At 33.4% G+C, this 23,270-nt stretch overlaps 1 protein-coding gene across 2 annotated transcripts in view; it reads left to right on the top strand.

Annotated features, from left to right (window-relative positions):
- Nucleotides 1-22,932, top strand: part of Ankib1 (ankyrin repeat and IBR domain containing 1) — a 148,503-nt gene extending 125,571 nt beyond the window's left edge. Inside the window, exons 11-20 of one of the 2 annotated variants that reach the window (XM_010603484.2) lie at nucleotides 3,606-3,736; nucleotides 8,823-8,957; nucleotides 9,856-9,942; nucleotides 10,034-10,100; nucleotides 12,030-12,175; nucleotides 13,244-13,422; nucleotides 14,280-14,331; nucleotides 17,509-17,605; nucleotides 18,697-18,830; nucleotides 19,219-22,932. In XM_010603484.2, coding sequence (XP_010601786.1) covers nucleotides 3,606-3,736; nucleotides 8,823-8,957; nucleotides 9,856-9,942; nucleotides 10,034-10,100; nucleotides 12,030-12,175; nucleotides 13,244-13,422; nucleotides 14,280-14,331; nucleotides 17,509-17,605; nucleotides 18,697-18,830; nucleotides 19,219-19,947 — 1,757 coding nt within the window. In that variant the 3' untranslated portion in view covers nucleotides 19,948-22,932. Of the gene's footprint in view, nucleotides 1-3,605; nucleotides 3,737-8,822; nucleotides 8,958-9,855; nucleotides 9,943-10,033; nucleotides 10,101-12,029; nucleotides 12,176-13,243; nucleotides 13,423-14,279; nucleotides 14,332-17,490; nucleotides 17,606-18,696; nucleotides 18,831-19,218 lie in introns of both variants that reach the window. The other variant, XM_010603482.2, reaches the window with a different exon arrangement.
- Nucleotides 22,933-23,270: the final 338 nt, after the last annotated feature.

Below are 23,270 nucleotides of genomic sequence, written 5' to 3'. Positions count from 1 at the left end.
TATCTAACTCTTCCATAATTAAAAATGGAAGTCCACCCTGAAAAAAGACAGATAAAAGAATTTTAGAAAAGAGGACAAAATAGTCTGAGGATGCCTAAAAAATATTCTGCCGGAGAAGGGGCTAAAGCCAGAACTGTAGAAAAAGCCCTACTTGCCAAGAAAAATCCAAGAGTTTTCTTACTGCACTGATATGTGTCCTTCACATTGAAATAAAGTGATCAGAAAGCTACTCTTACCAGCCACTTAGGTTTATGAAATTTAGGATGAAATTTAGGAACAATAAGGAAATTATAATTAGAACATCTTCATTAAATATTCAAAAGTGATACTTCAAAAAGTATAACTAAATGCTGTTCTAAGTTTATATATTACTTTGGATTGTAACTTTTGTAAATATTCTCCTTTTTTGTATTATATGCAAAGATATTAGAAAAAATGCTAAATTTGGTTCAAAGAATTAATTCCTTATAAAGGTTTAACTAATTTTTTCTGTTCCATTAAGTTTATTGGTACATTTTAACTGTACAGTACAGTTATATTCATCATTGGGATCTTGTACCTTTACATGTCATATCTTAGTTCTTATTTTTTCCTCATTCCCCTGCCCTCTCTTCATTCCTCCACCCCTCCCTATTTACAAAGACCTTGTTTCCATGTTTTTCCTTTTCTCATATTTTTTATTTTCCTTTCTTTCCTTTCCCCTCCCCCCTTCCCCTTTAGAGCTTTTCTTCCTATTTCACAATATCATTTATACATTTTGATTCTTATTTACACGTGTGTCCTATTTATTTCACTTAAGAGTATGGCCTCAATGTGCATACATTAAGTAGTTTTTTTCTTTAAAACATTGAAATTATCTCTATTGTATCTAAGCAGAGCAAGAAATAGAAATGGTTGTATATTTTGTGAAATGATGTTTAACTTATAGACCAGTTTTTTTCATAATACATATTCAATAAATGATTATGGCATGGAATTCAGGTTGTTGATTAAAAATTCATGTTTTTACAAGTAACTATTTTCACTTGCATACATTTTGACTCTATGATCTTAGATTCTGTTAAAGTAGTGCTTTACTAAATGAAATTAATGTTTCTAATCAAGAGACCTAAACACACTAGATTATCTAAGAAAAGAAAATCAAGGTAAAATAGATGTGTAACTAATATAAGGAGAAGGGTTTGATAGTAGCAGTGAAGACTCACTGAAAAATATGAGGGAAAATGAGGTAACATAGGAATTAGAATGGTATTACAAAAAGATAATTATATAGAATAAGCAAGTTAAGAGAACTGAAAATAAATGCATTTTTCCAGCATAATTTTTTATTATGGTAATAGTTGGTTCTATTCTGAAAATGACTTACTTCATGAAGTCCACCAAAATGCAGTCAAGATCTAGCATTCTGTCCAAGAGCAGAAGAAAAAAACTGTTATATTGCAGGCCACAGGGCTGCTTTGTTTTGATGGCTTTGTGCTTTATTTATTATAACAATGGACAATAAGAGTCATAAGAATATGTTAGAGTCTTGGAGCTAAAAATATTACTGATGCTAAAGAGAGGGAAAAGGTCACTGCTTTTAAACAAAAATTAGATGTTTTAAATGTGAAATGTGGTTATTTATAGCAATACTTTTTGTAAGCAGGATTTCCTCCACCGTTTGACACTATTATCCATATGTATACTAAATTCCTTCTGAAACTCTGGTCCCAAGGTATCTTGGAATTCTTCTCATCAACTCCCTCATCAAATTGAGCGTATTTAAAGCTGAAGTGAAGTTTGATCACTGCACTGTGGCTGTTTCCCTTTGCTGTGTGAAATTAAGACTAGTGTCTATGGTCCTGTGGTATTGTGTTGTTAAATTAAACTTGGGGGCCTGGAATTTAGCTCGGTGGTGCCGCTGCCTGCCTCACAAGCACACAATCCTGAGTTCAGTCCCAGGTACCCAAAAAGAAACCAACAACAAAAGAATTTGGGTAGATGGACCTTCAGGGTTCAAGAGAAGCCTGCCCCTTTGCTGCTAGGCTCTATCAAAAGATACTCATAGTGCTTAGCCCTTCCGATTCGTAGATGGAGCCACTTCCCAGGGGTTTTTAACCGAAATCTTTACTCCTCTTCCCTCTCCAAGGGCTTATATATAATAGCTGGATAATTTTTCCTTTTTTTTTTTTTTTTTTTTTTTTTTTTTTTTTTTTTTTTTTTTTTTTTTTTTTTTTTTTTTTTTTTTTTTTTTTTTTTCGTACCTGGGATCAAACTCGGGTCCTTGCGCTTGCAAGGCAGGCGGCCAAACCACTGAGCTAAATCCCCAGCCCAACTTTTCCTTTTAATATTCAAAACTCAGAGCCTGTTTTTCTGCCTCCACCACCCTTTTGAAAGTATCTTTATATAATCAAATTCTTGATTGGAGAGGCCATTTTCAATGATTCTAAAGTGATTTACTTACTGATACACTTGGAGCTAACGGGACAGGGGGAGCTCGATTACTGGAATTTTTGCAAGAAAAAGTAATTATTAAATTCTGTATCTAGTACTCTCTTTGGCCCCTAAATCTCTCCACTGAGGCAGGGAAAGAGTTTATAAAATGTAAAATGTAGAAACTTTAAAAACTATGACATTCCTCAAGATCACAGATCCCAAATAGGATAGATAATATTTTAAGAAAGGAAATGTAAAAGTGGTTGCAGGGATAGAGAGAGTGCAAGAAACTTGCCAAGTAAAGGGACCGACAGATCATGAAGGGCTTTGTATTCTTTGCTAAAGCAATTTGATTTTTATCTTATAGTCATATGTATTCAATAGAAAAAGTTGAAAGATTTTTTTTCTTTCAGCAATTGAAAGATTTTTAATAGATTTTTATTTTTGAAAGATCACTGTATAGGCAGCATGGATGGGAATGCAGGAGGAAGGAGCTAGGGAGATGCTTGGTTTTCCATGTTTTCATTGTCTAGGCAGAAGGAGTGGAGGACTCTACCTAAAGCAGCAGAAAGAATGGATAGGGAGAAAACAGCTATGAGAAAAAGGGAGAATCAGTGGGATGCCATGAGTGAAGGAGTGAGGAGGATGTGTTGATTACACTCTCCCTGGATTATTCTGGACGGGTGGTCATCATATCATTTACCAGGACAGGGACTAGAGAGAAAGGAGCAGGTTTGGGGGGAAATGATAAGTTTAATTTTAGGCATGTTGTACTGAATTCTTTTTAATTTTGTCTAAAGTAATGGTGGATTTTTAAAAAGGGGATGTTGTTACTTCATGCTTTTCACTATGATGAGCATGTTCAGATAATTATGTCTGTAACTGACCTAGTCAAGAAATTACTGTCTGCAGCAACCAGTATTTCAGGTTTTTTCCCTAGTTTATTTGGATGTAAGTTTATAGAGGAATCACCTTACACCAAGTTCTATAAATATAGCACACTTGTAATAGAGTTTATTACCTGTGTTTATGCTATTTAAATTGAAACAGTTAAAAACTTTTCCATAGGTTGCAATAGGAAAATAAATGTATGAATCAAATGAAGAGACAATCTGCAAAGAAAATTCTGGGTTTTCCCTCCTAAAGTTGTACACTCATTTATTTTTCTATTTGTGTTTAATATCCCAAAGTTGTGGGAGTTAGTGAAGCATATGAGGATGCTGCCAACTGTCTCTGGTTGTTAACTAACTCCAAACCTTGTGCTAATTGTAAGTCTCCAATACAGAAGAATGAGGGCTGCAATCACATGCAGTGCGCTAAGGTAAGAAGGCAAAGAGTATTTTTTATGCTTTGGGGTTGGAATCTTAGTTTGTCAGTCCAAAGCAGAAATATTACTTTACTAGTGAAACTATCAATTAAAAAAGTAATTTAGTACTATCTTGAAAATGAAAATGCTAACAAAGATCCACATAGCCAAAAAATTAATACAAATAATTTACTTTAGAGAATTCAATGCTAATAGAATATATCTTCCTGGTTTTGTCACACAGAAAAACTACCAAATGTTTAAAACAAATATTCTGGAATTAGCTTAGTAACATTTTATTAATCCATGCTTACATTTTTAAACTTTTTTGTCTTAAAATTGTATTATATATTCTATGTTTTTCCTTTTTATGGGAAGTGTCCATTTTTAAATGATTTGGCGGGGGGTACCGGGGATTGAATTCGGGTCCTTGTACTTGCAAGGCAGGTGGCAGAACCACTGAGTTAAATTCCCGAGCTTAAATGATTTTTTTAAATTATTCAGAGGATAATGTTATTTTTTTAAATCTGAAATAGGAAACAAATTAAGATTTTAATAAAATACATTATATCCATATCTTCTAAGATTAACTTGAATGTTTAACCTTGAAGGTTAGTAATCATTATTATAAATAACTTGCAAAGAAATGGCAGTTACCAAATGATTTACAAGTCTGTATTATTATGAAGTTAATATAAATGAATTGACCTAGGTAGGCAGCAATAATGATTTCCTAAGAGGCATAAAGAAAAATGTAGTGTAGTGTCCTGAGCAAAATATGCACACATGCTTATTAGTTCAGCTAAGGACTGGACCAGAGTTCTTTCAGCTCATTTTAGTCTTACCTCTAACATCAGTATTTTTCCCCATGCCCATGCTGCCTTGGAAAATTTGGTATACACTACCTAGATGTGTGAGGAAGTGCAGAATGACCATAAAAATCGGCAGTTGGCTGCTGAGATATAATCCTATATTATCTTTATTTCCTCCTTAGCATTTACCAGTAGTAATTTATAAATATGTATTAAGTAAATAAATATTTTCATGAATTAATTACACTGACATAAAAGTAATCCAGCTTAAACAGATTTTGCTGAACCTTCTGTTGCATTTAAGACAAACATTTATATACTTGCTCTATAAATGTCGTAGTCTTAATATCCAAAGTGTTTTCATTGAAAATAGAAACTTGAAAAGTCAGTTTTTGTGATATTGAAGGCTTACCTAACATGTAATAACCTTGCTGCAGCAAAAGCAAATACTTTTAAACCGTTATTTAAATATATTAGTGAAATATGTTATATATAATTGAATCCATGCTTTAACACAGAGACCAAATCATAGTATAACTTTATTAATACCTCAGTGTTATCATTCATTATCATTCAGTAGACAGTTTTTGCTTTCTGGAATCAAATGTGTTAAGCATTTTAGCAGAAATAAAAATTTGGTCCTCTAAAAGACTAGTTTATTGTAAAACTTTGGTTTATTCTATTTACTTTCCCTTAGATGTGTTTTTTTAATGCATTTAAATTTTTCATTGTTAAATATTTTAAATCATTTACAATAATTTTCTTCATCTGATTTGTATAAAACTACATTCTATGACTAAAAAATAAAATTATTTAAGTTCTATATTTTTTCTCCAACAAGATAATATTTGGCTGTTACTAAGGTGTTATTTTTAAATGTATCAAAACTATCTGAAAATGTGAACTGTGCCATCTTTTTAAGTACTTACAGAGCATTCACAAAAAAAGTGACCATTGATTATCAAAGAAAGCTTCAATTGCATTTCAGTAAGTAGAAAATAGTGGAAATAACATTCTCTGCTCATAAGTGAATAAAATAGAAATTAATAATGAGTTACAAAAGATTTTTCACTTCGAAATTTTAAATGTTCCAAGCAACTGAAGTAAAAAAGGAAATGAAAATAGAAATTAAACAATTTGTATAAAACAAAACATTTTATCAGAACCTGAGGGCTATAGCAAAGCAATGCTCAGAAATAAGTACGCCCTTATTTATCTAAAATAGTATAAAATGAAAAATGAATTAAGGATACAGTTTAAAAATTTAGAAAAACAAATGAAAGACCAGTAAGAAAGGTTTTTTTTAAAAAAAAAATTAAAACCAGTGCAATAATAAATCCAAAAAGAGGTTTCTTTTTTTTTTATTTTCTGATTTATGACATTTTATTAGTAGACCAAAATATGCAAAATCACAAATAAGATTTAGCTGCTTGGAAATTAAATTAAAAGTAGAAGTTTTCTTAGTAAGCAAGTAGAGAAAAAGGTTTCTTATGCTTAAGACACTTCCTTGAGGTGAATGTCTCTAAATTTCAGTCCCAGAGGAATTAATCTTTGTGATTGAAACACTAGCAAAACTCTCATCCTTTTAACAGAGCTCAAATGGGCTCTGTCCTTTTCCTTTCTTTGTTTTTACTACATGTTTTTAGTGCATTCCTTGTGGGGAGTTGGTACACATGCATGACACATCTTAATTCCTTTTCATCCCCTTTCCCTTTCCTCCCTTCCTCCTCCATCCATCTCTTGATCCCTTTCCTTTTTATTTTTTATACACAGGAGCAATACATTTTCCTTTCCGAACCAACTACAAATATATTTCTAATCAACATGAAAGTTGTAACTTACTACTTCCTATGAAGAGGAAAGTGATTATACATATATATGACATTTTATTCTGACTTTCTAAATATTTCTAAAGTTACTCTGAAATACTTTCTGAAGAAAAAATAAGATAGAAAAACCAGGAAGGTAATATAATAAAGAAAAAAAGTTGAGGGAATTGAAATATACAATATGAGAAATAAAAGAAATAATCAGAGAAACAGAAACAAATAATAAGGAAAAACTTGTTCAACTGTTGTGGGTGTAGTTTAAATTGGATTTGAATATTTTAATGTTGTAAAAAAAGTAATTTATTAAAACTTACTGTAAAAGAGAGAGAATCCAATACTCATTCCCAGAGAAGTTTTTCAACAATCTCCTCCACTTTATACCACCTTAAAGATCTCCCCTCTTCAACTTTCTAAAAGTGGCCCTGAGTTTCACAATAGAATTCTACCAAATCTTTAAGAAGCAAGTAATTCTGTGGTTGCTTAGCTGTTCCTAGGATTTTTTTTTTATTTTTAAAGAATTTTTCAAGTTATTTTTATAAAGTAAGTCGAACCTTAATGCCACTTAACAAGATTATAAAATTTAAACTGTAAACTGATGACTTATAAATAACAATGCAGAAGATATTAAAGAGGACCAAAAGAAAAGAGAGAAACAGATAATAGCAAACATAACCCAGTAGAACACATTGAGAGTAACTGACCAAAAAGAGTTTATATTATGAAGACAAGAAAATTTCTGCATCAAGGTAGCTGTTGCTGTAACCTAATCTTTCTACCACTGTTTTCCATAGATGTTGAAAGACACTTAACAAAACAAAATGAAAAAATTCAACCTTTGTTTAAGAAATTCAGGTAGAGACAGAATAGATTCTTCCTAAAGAACAATAAAAATAAATTACTTCAGTCTAAAAGCTAGTGTATTTAGTTGAGAAACTAAAGACAAATCTCCCTATATTTAAGAACAAAATAAAGATGCTCTCCATCTCCAATATTATTAGCATTGCAGTGATGATATTGGTCAGGTTAGACAACAGGACAAAATGAGACATATAAAACTTAGAAATGATACAATGAAATTATCACTTTTTGCAGATGGCATAATTATATACCTAGAAAATCTACAAGAATCCACTGAAAACTAGAAAAAATTTAACTAAGCAGAATATAAAATTAATATACAGAAAGTAATAACCTTAATATGTACTAATAACATCCAAATAGAATATGTACTGAGAGACCTCACTTATTTAAAAATAACTATGTCAGATTTACATTGAAAAACTGTTAAGACCCTCTTTAGGATACATAAGATGGCAATCAAATGGAAAGGCAACTGAGTTCTTAAATAAAAAAAATTCCCACACATATACCAAGTTTTGTTTTCTCATCAAGGTAGACTTAATTCAAATGTTACGTGGGAACATTTGAGAACTAGAGTAACTAGGAAAACTTTGAAAAGTACCAGTAAGAGGAAACTACCACGTAAATAGTGAACTATATTATAAATCGTCATTAACTAAAACAGTATGGTGCTGGCACCCTATAAATAAATAAATCATGAATTCAAAACATGAGCAAGTCCAGAAAATAGATACGATGTGTGGGAGTTTATTTACGGTGGTAGTAGTATCCTTACCCAATGGAGAAGCATGAACAATACAGTAAATAACACTAGGATAACTCTGGGCAGCTACATGGGAAAAAAATACAGTTAAATTTATGCTGCACACTACATATTCAGATAAATTTTAAATGCCTCAAAAACTTAAATGTTTCTTTAAAAAAAATACTAGTACCAAAAATACTGGTAAAAGTACCAGAAGATAACATATTTGGAATGTAAAGATCTTCCTACCTGACTCAAAATCCATAAGCACAAAAGAGAAATATGTATTTTCAAGTAAGTAAAGTTTTCTTCAAAATGAGAAATTTTATGTCAGCTATTTTAATTAGAGACCTTTTAAACTTAGTCCAGTTTTAAAACCAATTTCTCAAAGTTGCCAGAGTTTTTCAAATAGCCAGGTGGAACTATAGACCAACCAATGTAAGATTTTACCATATTCTTGAAAAGTGAAACACTCATTCAGTACTTGTTTTATTATTGGAAAGATAGTCTTGTTGATTTTTTTCCCCCCGGTACTAAGGGTTGAAACCAAGGCCCCCCACATGTAATACTGAGCTACATCCCTAGTCTTCCTGTTGATATTACTGATTCTTTGTGATTACTTCATAATATTGTATTTCTTATTTAAATTTATCCTTTCAAACAATTTTGAACTACCCCCCACATCTTGCCATAATGCAGATAAAATAAACAATGAAAACAGGAAGGCATGTCTTTTGACTTGTTTCTGGTCACACAGGCAGGATTGTTCAGTTATTACATACTGGTTGACTAAAAAGCCAACTATCATTTGCCTGTTCACATGGGAAGATGTTTGCCTATGTTTTCTTTTGAAGTGCAAGTACGATTTTTGTTGGATTTGCCTTGAAGAATGGAAAAAGCATAGTTCTTCCACTGGAGGTTATTACAGATGTACTCGCTACGAAGTCATTCAGCATGTGGAAGAGCAATCCAAGGAAATGACTGTGGAGGTAAAGAGACCTGATTAAACCAAGATCTTTGTCTAAGCCACTTAGTATCATTAGAATTATTTTGCACTTCTTTTCCTACCTTCATCTTAATGAGGCACTAAGTTGCATATACTTTAGAGTACTCTTGCATTCTTCCAAGTTTTCTCTTTTCTGTTTTGGTGAAGATATGAAAATTCCCAGTCTGCTTCTGTAAAAATTGAAAAACAATTCTAACATAATATTAACAGTGCAACATTATATTATAGCATGCAATGTTACCTTAGTCTGCTTAGCCATCACTGAGTAGATGGCAACAAAAATTTCTTTCTCACAGTTCGAGAGGCTGTGAAGCCCAAGATCAGGGTTCCAGCTAATTAGCTCTTGGTGCTCATCTTGGTTTGCAGACAGCCAACCACCTTTTTACCTGTGTCCTCACATTGCCTAGGAAACAGATAGAGCTTTAGTGTCCCTTCCTCTCATATGGGCACTAGCCCTATCATAGTAGATCCCCACCCTAGTAGTCATAAGTAACCTTTATCACTTCTTCATAAGAGTTAGAGCTTAAACAGATGAAGTTTGAGAGAAAACAGGTCAATCCATAGCAGCAAGCCATATAATAAAACATTAAAGGGGTCGGGGATGTAGCTCAGCAGCACAGCGCCTGCCTGGCCAAGTGCAAGATACTGAGTTCGATCCCCAGTACCCATTAAAAAATTTTAAATGGGGTTGTGCATTCAATGGTTTACCACAAACAATACAAATGTAAGACTCTGTTCTAGGAGACTTTAAATTTGGTTATTATTTTCTCTCGAAATAATCAACAAATTTGTACGCATTACTCCCTATTACTAATAAAAATTTTAAATCATCCCCCTAAAATCAATTTTATTAAAGTCATTTGTGGACTTTTGTTTCCTAGGCTGAGAAAAAACACAAACGATTTCAGGAACTTGACAGATTTATGCACTATTACACAAGATTTAGAAACCATGAGCATAGTTATCAGGTATGTCCCAAAATCTTTTCAGATTAGCTGATCTGCTCTATTGTGAATAAATAAAGAGGATGGTTTAAATTATTTATTTCTATTCCTTTAGTTAGAACAACGCCTTCTTAAAACAGCCAAAGAAAAGATGGAACAATTGAGTAGAGCTCTCAAAGAAAGTAAGTTCTCAGTGGTATGTGTGATAATTAATGTAAAATAGCCTTCCATGCTCAGTCAGCTCACTGGTAGGAGAGTAAGCCCCTAAATAATGTATTGGAGCCATTAGTTCCTTCTGGTACTATTCCAAGTTCTGTGAAGCCCCGAGGGCAGCCTAGAAAAAGTGGTCTCCATCATTGCATTTTCCACCTGACTCCTAGTCTTCTCCTCTTATCACAGCCTATACTATTAGCAGACACAAATGAAAAACACTTTGAAGTTTTGCTTACCCTGGGCCACTGCAGATGATCTGCAGTTTAGCGGAGTACCTACCAAGGTAGAAGTCAAGTATAGATTGACGAGAAATCATTTTACAAGTAAGTAATTAAATCAAGATTTAAAAAAAAGCAAAGCCACAAGAATGACTAACTTTTGAGTCCTAAGTCGAAAGTTATAAAAGAACATTCCTAATTATGGATTGAGTGGCTGCATCAGTAATATATAACAACACCCCACAGTGATCTCACAGGTTACAGTTGTTCATTTTTAAAGTTACAGTTTTGAAATAATCATAGCTCATATTTGAAAGGTGTGTTTTAAAACCTAAAAATGTAATTGTTCCCATTCATAAGATAATGAGTACAAACACCCTTTTCATGAGAATAATTTCCTAATAAGATGATATCCATCAGTAAAATTTGAATGAGGCCAAGAGTGTCAATAGCAGTTTAGTCTCATTATATATTAGTTTATTAGATATTATTAGTGATATAACTATATCACACCAATACCAAACTCTGCAAATAAGTAAAATTGAAAAGAAACATTTATCAAGAGTATGTATAAGTCTTTAACTGGGATGTGTGTCGGTTTTGTCACTGATGTATCCCTAGTATTTGAAACTGTGCTTCACGTATAGTAAATGAGTAAATACAGGCATGAAATTACTACTTCTGTTTAACATTTTGGAGGTTCTAGGCAGCATGGTAATAAAATATGAAAAAGAATTAAAAGATACACAAATGAGAAAAAGGAAGAACTTCACATACTTCTCACACATTTCAGAATGGGCAAGGAAGAAGATGGGTAGTTCGGTTTGTTTTTATGTCCCACTTCAGATACCTACCCTAGAGACAGAGTGCTGTTAGAAATTTTAGGGTAGTCTGTATATCAGTTTATATATGTATACATGTAATTTCTTTCTCAAGGCATGCAGAATAATATGATTGTCAACAGTACTTACTAGATTCTACAGCTTAGTTTCTATTTATTTGCAACTTTTTAAAAAGTTAGAATATTGTAATATTTTTGCCTTATTAATTAAATTTCTTTTTCCTGCTGGTCCTTCTCCTAGATTTCCTTTCTTTGTCTTCTTTGAGTTTTTTATTTACTTACATTAGTTATCAAGTTGTTCCTCAGGAAATGAGACCTTTTTCCTTGGTGGCATTTCATTTTGTTTTGTAGAGGCCTAATTACATAGCTTGTATGTGGAGAAATTAATATGAAAATATATGTGATTATATAGACTATAGAGAGAAAAAGGTATTATATAGACCCTATATATACAATGAGGCATTATTAAGCTGCTAAGCTTAATGTTTCTAATTCTTAAGCAACAAATTCCTCTAGGAACATTCTGAAAAGTTTAGTAAAGTATGAAACCTTTGTGTTGACCTAAAGCTATATTTTTGTACCAGGATTCTGAGAAAAAGTACAGGCTGAATATATGCTTTCCTTCAGTTTCAGGGCTCCAAGGATCTGTGCTTTACTCATAAAGACACACATGTCACACATGAGTGTTTTATATAGGGTTTTAGTCAAGTTCAAATAAATATCATATAGCTATTTCAAATAGTTCCTTTAAAAGAATTTTTTAAAGGAAAACAATTGTTTAATTACTTTTACAATATTTGAAAAAATAACAATTTCACTGTACCTCACTTACTTTATAGCTGAAGGAGGCTATCCAGATACCACTTTCATTGAAGATGCAGTTCATGTGCTCTTAAAAACTCGTCGTATTCTCAAGTGTTCTTATCCATATGGATTTTTCTTAGAATCTAAAAGCACAAAGAAAGAAATTTTTGAACTTATGCAAGTAAGACACCTTTTTTATTTATATGTAAAATGGTACCAGTTGTTACTATGAAAACAGATTTTTCTCCATTTTTCGACCTCTTAGATTTTAACTGATTTGGGTATAACTAGTTATTTTCCTTTTAAAAGTGATTTTTAAGGGCCAGGGATTTAGCTCTGTGGTGCCACCAGATGCCTTACAAGTGCAAAGTCTGGAGTTTGATCCCCAGGACCAAAAAAAAATGATTTTTTAAAAAAGTTACTGATAATAAACTGAAATTTTCTTTATGTTTAAATATGTCACTATAGGTTTGGATGAATTCAGAGCTGTGCTAACATTTCTTAAAGCATTTCATTCTTTGTTTTAAGCTAATTGAGGTTGAAATCTGGCCTGTTTCTAATTATGTAATAAGAATTTTATCTTTGCAGATGAAACAACCACATTAAATACTAAATTAGAAAATTACTGTTTTCCAGTTTATTTTGAAGTTATGGTATTAAAGAAACAAGCACCTAAGCCAACTGACATCACCATAGCCAGTGAACTTCATTGTAAATTTTTTTCTTTGAAGTCACCAGACTTCCCCGTTATAATTTTCATGTCATCCTTTTGATCTGCCCTCAGCTAATATATATCCCACATTTCTTTCAATGCTTAAAATTCATTTTGTCCATAAAGTCTTCCACACCTAACCCCAAATCATTGTCTTGCTTTGCCTCGAATTCCTTAAGCATTTAAATGTAATCTGCACCATGGCATCATGTATTTTTTGTACAAGGCTTTAAAATAGTTTTTTCACATAGACAAATTATAAACTAGTAACATCTGCTATACTCAGCAACCTCTTCATGATTTGTACCAACTGAATGCTTATCAATTGAGTGCTATTTTCCTCAGTTTAAAATAACTTCATATATGATTCTTTCTCTTTCTTAACCTGGAAAAATGTACAAAAATAAAAATTTTCAAAATGAGTAATTTCAAAATTTGAATTTCTGACTTCAAGAGAGTTAAACTTAACTGAGAAGTCATGTAGACTCTGGATTTATTTATTAATCCACTCATCTTTTTATTTTCTTCTTACCATAGACAGACCTAGAAATGGTTACTGAAGACCTTGCCCAAAAAGTCAATAGGCCTTACCTTCGCACACCTCGCCACAAGATCATCAAGGCAGCGTGCCTTGTGCAGCAGAAGAGACAAGAATTCCTAGCATCTGTGGCTCGTGGAGTTGCTCCCGCAGACTCACCCGAAGCTCCAAGGCGCAGGTAAAAGAGATGTACACTGCAGAGACCACCCTAGCTTGAGAACAAATCCCAGCAGTTTTATTTTTTATCCAACTAAACCACACATTCTTGGAAGTTACTTACACCTGAAACAACGATAGTTGATAAAAGTAGGTTAACTTCTTTTTGATGGTATTTTTCCCATTTCTGTTTTTCATGTTGTTTCTTTTTGTTTATTGGTATATAGTTCATCAGACTACATTAGGCTAGTTTAATTTCACATTTCAAGTGAATTCATAATTCAGAATCATTCTAATGCACCATTTCAGATGTGTAATAGATAATAGTCATGGGATGACTCTCATAGACATGATGTAGAATTTGGAAACTGCCAGCTTGTTATTGTCATGCTTTTACTTTTGTCTTAAGAAGTTGGAAAGAAATGAGAAATCTGCTATTAGTAAAGTTATTTAAACAATCAAGATACATCCCTAAAAGAGCAATTATTGCGCTTATTTTAAGATACTTATATAATACTCCATTATAAATTGAAGCATATTTTCATATTCATAATCAATATGAGCAATAGAACTTTCTTTGGCCTTATTTTTACCTAAATATTTATAAGTAATTTTATTACTAAACAAAATTAGAAACAGTCATAAAATACTTTGTTGTAATGTGGTGATTTTTATTTTTTCCATCATTTTGCACCAATATAAAGCAACTTAGAATTTGAAAAAAATAATGAAAGTTTCTTTTCAATTATATATTAATAGTCAATCTGCTTGGTTAAGCAAGTTCTAAGTAGAAGAAATAAAAGTGATAAAGGGCAAAGGTCTAGTTGGATGTTCTTCATAGTACTGATAATAATCATGGTATGTCTAATTTCTTTATAGCTTTGCTGGTGGAACATGGGATTGGGAATATTTAGGATTTGCATCACCTGAGGTAACTGGGATTTTTTTGTTGTTGTTGGTTTTTTGTTTTTGTATATATGTGTGTGTGTTTTGTATTTTCTCCTTAGTGTAACCTGGCTTGCATTTGCATCCTCATCTATGCTAAAGCCTGCTGAGAATACTAGCAATGCTTTTCCTTTATTTTATAACAAAAATGCCCCAACAGAGCCTACATTTAGCTCTTTTGGGGATTGGAGTATTAACATATTCATTGAACATAAAATTCATCCTACTTTTATTATTCTTAATAAACAGAATTTGACCAGTTTATAATATGGTATTTTGGAAGATATCATCTCATTTGTTAATAGCAATATAATGTTTATCAGAAATATGTTTCTAAACCGGGTGTGGTGACGCACGCCTGTAATCCCAGCACTTGGGAGACTGAGGCAGGAGGATCGCTGTGAGTTTGAGACCAGCCTGGGCTACATGGTGAGTTCCAGGTCAGTCTCAACTACATAGTGAGACCCTGTTCAAAAAAAAAAAAAAAAAAAAAAAAAAAAAAAAGAAAAAAAGAAAAGTGTTTCTAGTTTGTTATTTCAGTCTGAATGTATTAAAAAACCTATTTGAAATTATTGTAACAACAAAGAATTTATTTAAATCAATTACTAAGTTGAAAAATTAATAGCATTTATGCAGAAGGAAACGCTTTGCTTAGTTTCTTTTTGCTTCCCTTTCAAACTTTCACACTCTTGTATTTTTTCCTTGCTTTGATGTGCCATTTTAGAATACAGAATATCTGAAACATGTAGCACTACACGTAGAAATGGTAGTGAATAAAAATATGATAGTGAAATCCTAATTATGCACTTGTCTTCTAAGATGTAAATTGCCAGTGTCACTGTTATATATGATTTTTAAATAATCTTACCATAGCAGTTCTCCGTATTTCTCGCTCCTTTTTTTTTTTTTTTTTTTTTTTTTTTTTTGTTAGTACCAGGGATTGAACTTGGGACCTTGCTTTTGTTGGACAGGCAGCAGAACCACTGAGCTCTCCTTTGCTCCTTCTTAAATAGTATTCCATTTGGTGCTAATATTATGATAATCTTTCAGTTTGATTCTTTGGAAGGTAGCAGAACAAATGGTAAAACCTTCCTGTATCATTTATAGCCCATTTGTTTTCTGAAACTGAAAGATAGTAAAGTTATTATTATCTAGAAAGTGATTGAGGCTTATTTAAATCAGATATATTCTTTTTTCAACTTGCAATTACCCATGGTCTTTGTATTGGTAGGTATATGTCTAATAAAAAAGTTTATGCTTAGAAATGTGGACATTTTAAATTCATGTAACTTTCAAAACAATTTAATGTATTAGTGAAATTTTTGTTACAAAAGAAATTAACCTTTTTTTCCTCCTATTTTTTTAGAAACAAAATTCCTGGTAGCTTTTTTCCTATAACTTTTAAGAACTTTTAAGTCTTCTCTGTGGCCTAGCCTTTTCATATGCTTTCTTAAAGATATTAAAATTCCTTGGGTCCTGGGATTTAGCTCAGTGGTTTGGTGACCTGCCTTACAAGCACAAGGACCTGAGTTCAATCCCCAGTACCAAAAAAAAAAAAAAAAAAAATTCCTTGGAAGTTTTCAAATAATTTTCTGAGAACAATTTTTTAAAACCTATTTCATCATGAAAGGATGCCATTTTAGAGATTTCTAACAAAATATTTAGAAATAGGGCTAGGGATTTAGCTCAGTGGTTCCGCTGCCTGCATTGAAAGTGCAAGGTCCTGAGTTTGATCCCCACTACCAAAAAAAACCATAATAATAATAATAATAATAATTAGAAATATCATAGGTTTCTTTTGCAGTTTTTTTAATTGTGTAGTTTCCTAAGTTGGAAATATGCAAATTCTCAATAAATTTAAACTAATTAATATCTAATTTTCACACCCTATTCGTGTAACAAAATATGATCCTGGGTGAACCATGGTGACACGTAACAAACAAATCATCCAATTTAAAATCATTAGCCTTTAGAAAAAGTAGAAAAGATACCCCTACTCTGCAGGAAATTTTAAAGTACCTAAGTAATCCCTCAGGGCCCTTAAAGTATCTTTCATTCATTGATTTTTAAAATAGTCAGATTTCTCCCAACTATTATTAAAGAAGCCAACTAAACTTAGAGTTAAATTTAACTATAGTGATGTGATGTGAAAGTTTTGTGATTTAAAAACTCTCTTCACTTGTCCTAGTTGTTTCACCATATAAATATATTGAATATCCTAGAGTAACTGGAATAATCATAAACCCAATTAGTGTTTATCACTGGAAGATTATACAGTCATTCTCAAAAGTAGTCCTTTTATGTTGATGTCATACACCCTGACTTATCTTTAGTCTGGTTTCTTCTGTCACTAAAATCTGGAAAAATGCAGTTATACCCAGCTAATAGCCAATGATCATAACAAACCTACCTTAAACTATTACCTTAAATGTAATAGACTTAGGGACATTTGCCGAAATCTCTGTTCTTCCGCAAAATAGAAAACATTTCCCTTTCCTGTGTTGTAAATAACACTGCATATGACTAATAAGGGAAGGAAGCCTGCTGATATCTTCTTTTAAAGCTATCCTTTTTCTCCTAATCTAGTCATTTCTCTTGTGTTTATGGCATGTAGTAATTTCAAAGAACAGAAAGTTCAGCAATCTGGCAAGTACTTAACTGTGTGTGTGTGTGTGTGTGTGCACGCGTGTGTGTGTTTGTGGTTTTGTTGTTGTTGTTTCTTTTTTACCTCTCCTGTGACTAAGCTGCATAAATCCCAGTCACTTTTTAAAACTAGACCTCCAGAGAGCACCTAACAAATGTTGGTAAAATGGTTGTGATATTGATTATAAATTAAATAACAAGACCCTTGAAATCCACCAGGCGTATGAAGTAACAGTTATGATCTAGCATTGGGCCTTCAAGTATTTCCAATTTATCTAGGCAGTTGTAATGACTATTTTAAAATTTTCTTTTTCTAGTTTGCCTTTTCCATTTCCTCAGCATGGCAAAATCTGAAGTTTTATTTTTTTTTTCCCCTAAAGCCAAGTGATTTTATAATATGTATATAAAAATCATGCATTTTCCCCTGGGGGGGGGTCTTTGTTTAATTTGCATTTTAAAAATTGCATGCTCTCCTGTATTTTATAACCTTTGGTTTATGCAGGAATATGCTGAATTTCAGTATCGGAGGAGGCACAGACAACAGCGCCGTCGAGGAGACGTGCACAGTCTGCTCAGTAATCCTCCAGACCATGATGGGCCAAGTGAAAGCACTTTAGGTAAGCTAAAGTCCAGGGTGGGTTCATGTCCTAGTTCTTCTCTGTCTTTAAAACTGACTGATAGGGCTGGGAATTTCAGTGGTTCTGCCACCTGCCTCACAAGCACAGGGGCCCAAGTTCGATCTCCAGTACCAAAAAAAACTGACTGATGTCAGTGTTTGTGAGTGTATAACTTAGATACATAATAAATGTGTAGTTGCTTCTACTGTTACAGGATACAAAAACAAACAAAAAAACAGGTATTAAGAACTTGTGTACTGGAGACAGGCAAACCTGGGTTTAGGATGCCATCTTTGCTGAAGTTTAGCTATGTAATTTGAGTTAATTCATTTAATCTATCTAAGCTTCTGTTTCCTCACTCTGAAGAACCCATAATTGTGCCTGCCGTGTACTCACTGTGAGTGGTTAATCAGATAATGTGTGTGAGCACTGCCACACTTCAGGAGCACTGAGTAAATGCTCACTGTTGATACTGTGACCTTGCTCATGAAATGTTTTTGTTGTAGCCTATGTTCTTAGAGATATTCTTTAAAAGAGAGTTATTTTATTGGACTTTTAAATGTTACATTAATTGCAAATCTTCAAACTAGAATGTCAGGTTCAGTAGGACTAAAGATTTGCTCTTTGGGCTATTGTAATTTCCAAATTCTCTAATTTTAAGAAATCGAAAAGTGAAAATACATTTATTTGTTATTACTTAAGAAAAATAACAGAGAAATGAATAATAGCACTCACAGTCATGAATAAAACCCTATAGAGTACAAATAAAAATGTAAAACTAGTCATATGTATGAAGTGAATAGTAGTAGATACACATTATTGCTCACAGTGAGACATATATGGCCAAAAAATTCCAGAGATGTACAGAGTCACCCTCAGTGAAAGAGAAATTGCCCATTTAAATAAGATGGGCCAAGCATGGTGGCATACATGTGTTAAATAATCCCAGCACTCAGGAGGCTGAGATGGGAGAATTGCCACACGTTCAAGGCCAGCTTGAACTACATAGTGAGTCCCTGTAGACAGACAGACAGATGAAATAAATCGTATTGTCACTAAATTGTCTGTGGTATCAATTGCTTTGTTTGTAGATATTCCGGAAGGTGGCAGTGGCCACAGGCCTGGCACATCCGTGGTAAGTTCTGCATCTATGAGTGTGCTGCACAGCTCTTCCCTACGTGACTATACCCCTGCCAGCCGCTCTGAAAACCAGGACTCCCTTCAGGTAGCATTGCTGAGCAGTCCCATTGCCCATGCTTCTGCTCTTTCTTTGTTTAGCATAGTTCTCTATGATGAAGTTTTTACTTCTATTGCTTTCCTTTTTGTTCCTTTTATTGTGAAATCTTTATTTCAAAGATGTGTGACAGGTGATTCCTATATTTTAGGTTTATCTTAGGTATTTTTCCCCTTCATATGGGCCTAGAGAAATTTATAAGACAATAAATTGATTAGTGATTGGTTAATGAATTAGTTATTGATTAATGAATTAATTATTGATTCATTTGTATAAATACAAGTGTCTATTTGATAAAGGAAAAGTGGTAAATCAGATTGGGTTAAATTACTTTTCCTTTAGTCACGTTTTAAAGTGGTTTTACTTTCTGTTGCCTCAGGCTCTGAGTTCCTTAGATGAAGATGATCCCAATATACTTCTTGCAATACAGTTGTCACTGCAAGAGTCTGGGCTGGCCATTGATGAAGAAACAAGAGACTTCCTCGGTCATGAAGCATCTCTAGGAGCTATAGGCACTTCTTTACCTTCCAGGCTGGACTCTATCCCCAGGAATACTGATAGCCCTCGAGCAGCATTGAGCAGCTCTGAGCTTTTGGAACTTGGGGACAGTCTCATGAGACTAGGAGCAGAAAGTGACCCATTTTCAACTGACACCTTGAGTTCACATCCTGTCGGTGAGGCAAGAAGTGATTTCTGTCCCTCATCCAGTGACCCAGATTCGACCAGCCAGGACAATGACAATCTCCTTGGCAATATCATGGCTTGGTTTCATGACATGAACCCTCAGAGCATTGCCTTGATTCCCCCAGCAACTACAGAAATTAGTGTGGATTCTCACCTCTCCTGTGTCAAAGATGGGTCAGAAGGGGTAAGAGATGTGGAGCTGGAGCTGCCAGAAGATTCAGTATTTGAAGATGCTGGTGTCAGTGAAGGCAGAGGAGCACAGAAAGAAGACAATGCTTTAGAAGAAAATAGTCTGGCTGGGGAGACATCATTTCAAGCTGGTGACAGTAGTAATGAGGCAGCCAACAAAGAGAATGGTTCCGATGTTTCAAGTCAAACACCTGAAACCTCTAGTGACTGGCTTGAGCAAGTACATTTAGTGTGATCCACACACATCTGGCTCCAAGTGCTTTGCAGTTACGGACAGTCTGAAAGGTGGAGTAAGCTTTATAGAGATTTGATCCAATTAATTCCAACTCGATCATAACCACTGATTTTAGGATTGAATACAAAGGAGTTCCCTTGAATGGCAGCTTCATTTTTGAACCTTTCAGGGAATTTCTTTTGTATTTAATTGGATAGCTTTTCCCGTTTGCTGACAAAAAGAAGAGCAGGAAAGCAAGAGAAACACAAATGGAATAAATAGGTTGTTTTCTACATTCTAAGAAAGTGCAGCACTCTATTCCAGAATTGGCAATATTTAAATTGAACAGTTAAATCAAAGGCTTATTCCCTAATCTTTGGGTATCTTTCCAAAAAGAAAAAAGAGAGGAAGGAAAGAAAGAGTTTTCTTCGTTCTGGAAGTTTGTTTAGACGGATCTGCAAACATGTATGTCCTCAGTTGCTTTATGCTCAGCCATAACTTTTCTCCTCCCTCTTTGCCTGAGCGATGTGAATGGAGGTGTCCAGGGCTTCTCTTTAGTGCTGCATCTACCACAGTGTCATTAGTTTTAATTTTCACATGATTAATCAAAGATTTCTTATGTTGGTTTAAACTTCAATTGTGCCAAACTCTAACTTGTGCGCTGACTAACAAGGCATTTAGGCGTGCAGCATCCTAGTGTGTTCCAGGACAGTGTCAGCGTTCTCGGGAGTCAGAGGTGCCACTTGGTAGCAATGATATTCCAGAATTTAATGGGCTTTTGTTGCCATGGAGACTGCATTTAAATAAATGTAGCCTGTAGCTTAAGTTAATGAAACCTAATGCTGCTGTTAAAAACAGTTTATTTTAATATTAAAATACAGTTGATTAGCAACAGCGGTGCTGTATTTTAAGAGACACTTTATTGGAAGTGCAATCATAGTTCTTTGTTTTCACAATTTTACAGTGCATTCTAATTACTAATGGGTGCAATTACTTTTAATGGTGTTTTATAAAATAGAAAAACAGTAGTTTTCATGAGTTAAAGTAAATCCCACAATTAAAAACTTCGATAAAAACATCCTGCGCAACATGTTACTGTGCCTTTGCCTAACCTGAATGGATAGTTGCCAGTTAATAAGTCAGTAACTCAAATTTCAATGTCTCTTCTGAAGTAACTATGCTGTGAATTGCAGAGACCTCCATAAAACCACCCATGGCCTTGCCTCTACAGTAAATATAACAACTAAATGTTCAATCAGTTTGTTTGCCTAAATAGCAAATGCTGACATGTTTGTTCTCTTTCACAGTACTCATTTGCTATGTGATTATTGTTTAGTCTTGAAAAAAGTCAACTTCCTAGTTATTGATGTCTTATTGTGAAGAAAATACTGGTCTTAGCTGTAATTAAGATCCAGTGGTACAGTATGTAATTAAAATTAGAGTAAACTGTTGGAACGGTTGTTTACTTACATATTACAACTAGCATATCAGAAGCAAATTAGATATGCCAAACACTCCATTTAATGTTTTACCAGATTGTTACCAGAACTCTACAGAAACCAAAATTTCTGTAGTGGTTATACAGGCAAGTCCTAGGCCAGGTAAAGGGTTATATTAGTATCGATACCCATGTGATTTGTGATTATGGTTTTTGATTTTTTTTTTCTGAATCCTGCCTTTGAAATATTCTTATAATTTGAATTCATGTGGCCAGGACATTAGAGTATTTAATATTCCCCAGCTTGGTTCCCCTAAGATAAACTGTGTGGGAATTGCTCCTATGCCATGAGTATCAAAGGCCCACATTAGTTTTTATTTATGTAATTATCAAATACATTGATATCAATCCCTATTAAAGTTAGTGGGGGAAATATTAACTTTATCTACAGTGTATTACTGTATATTAAACTGAAATAGTCCATTAAAGGATTTTTTTACAAGTTTATTTTGGACTAAAGATGTTGACACCACTAAGTTTTTAGACTGCTGAGTAATTTTCCAATAGAAAGACTGCATCACATTGAAGCGTCTTCCACAGTGTAGTTAAGTGAGGAGGAGCACGCTGTGTGAAGATAGTGTTTGTGGCGGGTTCTGGTTTCCTTGCACCTTGTGCAGTTTCCTTTGTTTCTGTGCTGGTCTCTCCTGAGCATGAAAACTGATCATTATCTAGTTTGTATTTCCTCGGTACATATTTTAAAAACAACACAGTCATTGACTTTACAATTCAGTAATAAAGTTTGGCAGAGCCTATTTTGTAAACAAGTTAATTTTATAATGTAAAAAAAATTAATCTAACCTTGACTTGTTATTTGCACTTTCATAGTCTATACTTGATACATTCCCACTTTATATATAGTAGGATTCTACAAATGTGTAGATGTTTGGCCAAATGAATGCTGTTAATAATATGTAAAGTTCTTTGATTAAACATTTATTACTTAAACTATTTCCATTTTGTCTCATTACATTATAGACTTTGTTTTAAGGAAATCAGGAAGCTAAATTTTCTTCAGATTAAATCCCCTCCAATGTGTTGGGATTAATTTGGTTCTAACATAAAATTGATCAGTACCTAGTATTTTTTATAGTAGCCCACTTACTCAGCATTTTATACCCCAAAGATAAATCTGGTAACACTGCATGACAATGTGTTAAAAACACTGTTTCAGTGCTTGTTTTATTTTCATCACTGTAGCTATGTTATGATTTTTTTTCCTTGAAATCTCTGAAAGAAGCACACAGAAAAATAGAGAACTTTAAGACATGTTTTGTGAAATTGCTTAGGAAAGAAAAATCATGCTATATGAATAAAAAGCCCTGCTTTCTCCATCACTTTGTTGTTCTTTCCCTTATAAGTTACCAGCATAACCCTTGGCATCTGGCTTTCAGTGAACATAACATAAATTCCAGGCTACCAGCTGGGGTCTGCCATTAACAATCACTTAAAGTCATGTTTTGTTTATGTCTTTCACTTTGTAGATCTGAAACCTAATTGCAAACATCCTAAATGCTGTTTATAGAAGCCAGTGGTCTCATTTTCTTTTTAGTCCTGGATGTCTGAATTTAACCTATTTCAAATTCCAATATGAGATTTATTAAAGTTTGGACCAATTTTTAAAACAATTTGTCTCAAAGAAGTAAAATCTTGGAATCTAAATATTAAATTGTAATACAAATTTTAGGGTTGTTTTAAGGCTGAAATAAGTGCATAGGAAAAAAATTGCTATGTGCTCAGTTCTTAGACTGAGTAGTAGTTTCATCTTAGCACTGTGTCAAAAGTGTGATCACTGGATCTTCTCTATGGAAACACTGTACTGTATCCTTGTCAGGTCTTGTAACCTCAC

Source organism: Fukomys damarensis, unplaced genomic scaffold (assembly GCF_012274545.1).
Source record: "Fukomys damarensis isolate Sample0158 unplaced genomic scaffold, DMR_v1.0_HiC HiC_scaffold_4, whole genome shotgun sequence".
NCBI classification, from domain to species: domain Eukaryota; kingdom Metazoa; phylum Chordata; class Mammalia; order Rodentia; family Bathyergidae; genus Fukomys; species Fukomys damarensis.
This window is presented reverse-complemented; position numbering and strand designations above follow the sequence as displayed.